Source organism: Macrobrachium rosenbergii, chromosome 26 (assembly GCF_040412425.1).
Source record: "Macrobrachium rosenbergii isolate ZJJX-2024 chromosome 26, ASM4041242v1, whole genome shotgun sequence".
Classification (NCBI taxonomy): Eukaryota; Metazoa; Arthropoda; class Malacostraca; order Decapoda; family Palaemonidae; genus Macrobrachium; species Macrobrachium rosenbergii.
The window spans coordinates 611,008-616,007 of NC_089766.1; the positions used below are offsets into that span (position 1 = coordinate 611,008).

The following is a 5,000-nucleotide window of genomic DNA, read 5'->3' on the forward strand; positions in this document are numbered from 1 at the left end:
GAGAGAAAGATGGAAGCCATTATTCAGTGTGGGAGATAACATATATATATATATATATATATATATATATATATATATATATATATATATATATATATATATATATATATATATATATATATATATATATATATATATATACTGTATATATATATATATATATATATATATATATATATATATATATATATATATATATATATATATATATGTGTGTGTGTGTGTGTGTATACAAAGAGAGAGAGAGAGGAGAGAGAGAGAGAGAGAGCGAGAGAGAGAGAAAGAGTACATCAGTCTCAAAGTATTCTGCATCATTATAATAATGCCACCACCATCCCTTCAGCTCTTAAAAAAAAATAAAACCTTGTCTGGTCACCCTTCCAATCGCCAGCCCCTTCCAAAATGGACCAAATCCATTAATCAGAAAAAAGCAACGAGAAAAAGAACCAACACACCTCATTTCCTAATCATCTCGAACGAAAATCACGAATCGATGATTAAAAAAAAACCGAAAAGATAAAAATGACTGTTTTTAGGAATTGTCTAAAAAATCTTTTGACATCTTTCACTGTTTCTTTCTTTTCTCGTGTTTCTAATCAGAATTCGAATATTAATTCTCTGATGTGCCGAATTTCATGAGCGTTGTTTGTTGAGAGAGAGAGAGAGAGAGAGAGAGAGAGAGAGAGAGAGAGAGAGAGAGAGAGAGAGAGAGAGAGAGAGAGAGAGAGAGAGAGAGACAGAGAGAGAGAGAGAGAGAGAGAGAGAGAGAGAGAGACAGAGAGAGAGAGAGAGAGACGTAATTAACGAAACAAAGGTTATTAAAATTACCTTCTCTCATTACGTTCAGAGATAGAGAGAGAGAGAGAGAGAGAGAGAGAGAGAGAGAGAGAGAGAGAGAGAGAGAGAGAGAAATAATGATTACAATTTCAAAGGAAAATTATTCAGACAGACGGCGCGGGGAGAGAGAGAGAGAGAGAGAGAGAGAGAGAGAATGTAATTATCAAGATGCAGGTTATAAAAAGTACGTTCAAAGAGAGAGAGAGAGAGAGAGAGAGAGAGAGATTATAATGAAATATACCACACACGTACACACACTCACAGGGAAGAGAGAGAGAGAGAGAGAGAGAGAGAGAGAGAGAGAGAGAGAGAGAGAGAGAGAGAGAGAGAGAGTTTCCACTCCGTCAATAATTGTTTACAGTTTTTTGATAAGCCAAAAAAAAAAAAAAAAAAAGACGACTCGCCAGCCTCGCCTTGCCTACAAAAGAATTTCAAACTCTTTGATGTCTCGACTCTCAAAAAACTCCAATGTGTATCACAGGCTATATAATTAATAATACAAACGTTTTCCAGAGTTTTTCCGGAACGCCAGACGTTTTTGAATTAGTAATTCGTTTCTCGAGCTTATAAAGAATTTACTCATACCGAAGTTTGAAAAAAAAGGGATTGAAAAACTCTACGGTAATCGCACGATATATTTCATTTACTCGGCGTCAGATGCTTGGATAATTCTCGGAAATTCTCAAAGATTGCTTAAGTAGACAAGATTTAAAAGTCTGGAAAATGATGCTACTTATTTAAGAAAATATTTTATGCCTTTGCTGACCTGGTACCTGGTTTGTAGCTGCCTCTGTTGGGCTACAATCATCCATATGAATATAAATCTTACTGCAACTATGGATATTGTGCAATTGTTACGTCATAAGTCCAGGCGAAGATGCAACGCATGAATGCCCTTAAACAATTCTGCTTGTGCTTTTAATAATTTATATTTTCATCTAGTTACTTAGTAATTTTTAAATCTATTAATTTTTTAATAACTGAACTTTCCTTTCTTTATTTCCTATGGCATTTTGTTAGTTCTTTCAAATGAACACCGTAATATTCTTTGGAAGTTGTTCAACTTCAAGTCAGTGGCCCCTGTGGTGGGCTTGTTCCATATGAATACGGCTCATCTTCTCAATAATAATAATAATAATAATAATAATAATAATAATAATAATAATAATAATAATAATAATAATAATAATACATCCAAAACATATTTGAAGCATATCACATTGATTCATCTGAATAGGATTCATCTCCTGAATAATAATAATAATAATAATAATAATAATAATAATAATAATAATAATAATAATAATAATAATAATAATAATAATAATAATCTGTGAATATAAATCAATATAACTGACGACATTAACATACTTAAGAATATTGCCAGAAACACATTATATTCCCATCAACATTCAAGAACACTAAACCGACCAGAGAGTTCATTTCCATTGCTACTTCTCATTAATCACAGCGACTCAGGTGTATTATAATGAGACACAGTCATTATAATAATGAAATCATTATCATTATTATCCCTGGATGTCCTTAGTTGGTAGTGAGATGTAATCACTATCATATTTTTTAAATTATTGATTTTATTATTAAGTTTTTGTATCGATTTTTTCATGATTTTTCTTCATGGAAATATTTATTTTTATTTCTTAACTATCCAAATCACTTTATTCAGAGATTTTATTTCCATGGGAATATTATTTTACTAATGTTTATACTTAACCATGACACTTCATTTAGAGTAATATTATTGACTTAAACACTTATTTCCTTAGAAATATTAATCTTACTAATGTTTATATTTAGCCATGACACTTTATTTAGAGATTTTATTGACTTAAACACTTATGTCCATGGAAATATTAATTTTCATTTTATTTCTACTTATCTGAAGCACTCTACTTAGAGATGTTTATTGACTTAAACAATTATTTCTTTCATGATACCTTCCGATTGCTTTTTATCAATATTCTTCCTTTTCCAATCTTTATTCTAAAAAGCTTTCATTATTATTATTCTGCTCCCACTTATATGTTTTAACACTTATCCTTGCTTTAATATTCCTTAGCAATCTCAAATCCTCATGTTTACTTTCCTCACTAACCTGGTACTTTAAGCACATGTTTATCTGTTTTAACTAAATACTTCTGTTTAATTTCCTCACTAACCAGAAACTTTAAACAGTTCTTTATGTTTTAACTTTCTCAAATGCTTCTGTTTACTTTCCTCACTAACCAGACACTTTAAACAGTTATTATTTATGTTTTTTTAACATTCTCTAATGCCTATATTCACTTTCTCCCACTAACCAGGCACTTTAAACACTTCTTAATTTAAGTTTAAGCATAATTTCCTTTATTTCCAATTTCCAAGCCCTTTTGAAACCTAAACAAAAAGTGTAATTCTTTCTATAATCCCTAATCCTAACCAATTCCTTATTCCCAGGTACTTCATAGACCGCAAGAGCGCCCAGAGGGTCGATCCCCGGGTCCAGGCGGCGCTGTTCATCTTTGCAGTGGCCAACTCGACGGTGAATCCTCTAGTCTATGGCTACTTTAACGTCCGCAGAGGGTCGAAGAACCATCCTGTCAAGCAGGAGTGGAGGATGAAGAGGATTGTTTACAAGCCTCCGTGAGTATGGTGGTAGTAGTATTAGTAACAGTAGGATGACTGATATGGTAGAGGTAGGATGGTAGTACTATCAGTATTGACAGTGGTAGTATTCGTATTAGTATTAGTAGGATGGCAGTACTACCAGTATTCATAGTAGAAGTATTAATAGTAAGCTGGTTAAAATACCAGTATTTATAGTGGAAGTATTAGCAGTAGGATGGTAGTACAATCAATATTAATACTAGTAGCATAAGTGATAGAGGTAGGATGGTAGTACTATTAGCAGTGACTGTAGTAGTATTAATAATAGTAGGATGGTAGTAATGCTAGTAGTGATTGTAGTAATATTATTAATGGCAGGATGACTGATAGCAGTAGTAGTAGAGGTAGGATGGTAGTACTACCAGTAGTGATAACAGTACTATTAGTAATAATAGGATGGTAGCACTATCAGTAATGATAGTAGTAGTGTTAGTAACAGTAGGATGATTGATAGTGGTGATAGCATCAGTAAGAGTAGGATGGTAGTACTATTAGTATTAATAACAGTAGTATTAGTAATAGTAGGATGATATTACTGCCAGTACTGATTGCAGCAGTATTAGTAATAGTAGGATGGTAGTACTACCAATACTGATAGTAGTAGTATTAATAATAGTAGGATTATAGTATTATCCTTCACATATGTCGAAGAAAGAGACAAAGTATCCATCAGCCAGTAAGAGTAGTAACCAAAGTAGTACCTGTAAAAAACACCAAAATAGTGGAGCTAATTCTTTCCATCAGCCAGTAAGAGAGGTAACCAAAATAGTACCTGTAAAAAACACCAGAATAGTGAAATTACTCCTGAATGGGCTGTTAGTGTTCAGTCAGGAAGTGTTTGGCAACTAACTAATAGGGTGTGGCCTTTGTCTTAGCTTAAGATGAATGGAAGGAAGGGAGTTGCCAAATGTTTCTCATGAGAAGTTATTGCAACAACTGGTTTTCTTCTTCATTAACTGTTTGGCAATCCCTAAAAAAGTAGAGGTGACAAGTGCCTTAGTTTGAGATGAACATAATTAGAATAAGTGTAGAATATCTACACTTGGAAATTAATATCAATTTTGGTAAATTTCCATAAATAACCTCTTGGCAACTACAGCACAAAAGGGGCGTGTCCTACGTCCGAGCTTAAAATGAAAGGGGTCGTAACGTCCATTCTGTGTGTTTTCTAGGTTCCGACAACACCTCCCTGGGTGCCTCTGCAGCCCCGTCAGGAGCTCGTCCAGCGACCTCCCCTGCCATAACCTGTACCACACCCCTGGGGGCCTAATGCCCTACAGGAGCCCCAGGTACCCCCAGACTCCCGGAGGAGGAGGAGGAGGAGGAGGTGGGGGCGGAGGACCTCACTACCCAAACATATGAGAGTTCCCTCGAGGATTGTGAAGGGATCCAATCTCGACTGATATCCTTTGGAGTTCTTTATCCTTAGTGTCTTAAAATTTTCCACGAAGCTTCGAATGCACTTGAGGTGTTGTTAGGCAAAGGATTATATACAT

General features: G+C 34.3%; 1 protein-coding gene across 1 annotated transcript in view; it reads left to right on the forward strand.

Annotated features, from left to right (window-relative positions):
- LOC136852874 (gonadotropin-releasing hormone receptor-like) overlaps window positions 1-5,000 on the forward strand; it is a 28,543-nt gene that overhangs the window by 21,930 nt on the left and 1,613 nt on the right. Inside the window, exons 8-9 of the mRNA XM_067127779.1 lie at window positions 3,295-3,480; window positions 4,677-5,000. The exon at window positions 4,677-5,000 is cut by the window's right edge and continues 1,613 nt beyond it. Coding sequence (XP_066983880.1) covers window positions 3,295-3,480; window positions 4,677-4,866 — 376 coding nt within the window. The 3' untranslated portion in view covers window positions 4,867-5,000. The remainder of the gene's footprint in view (window positions 1-3,294; window positions 3,481-4,676) is intronic.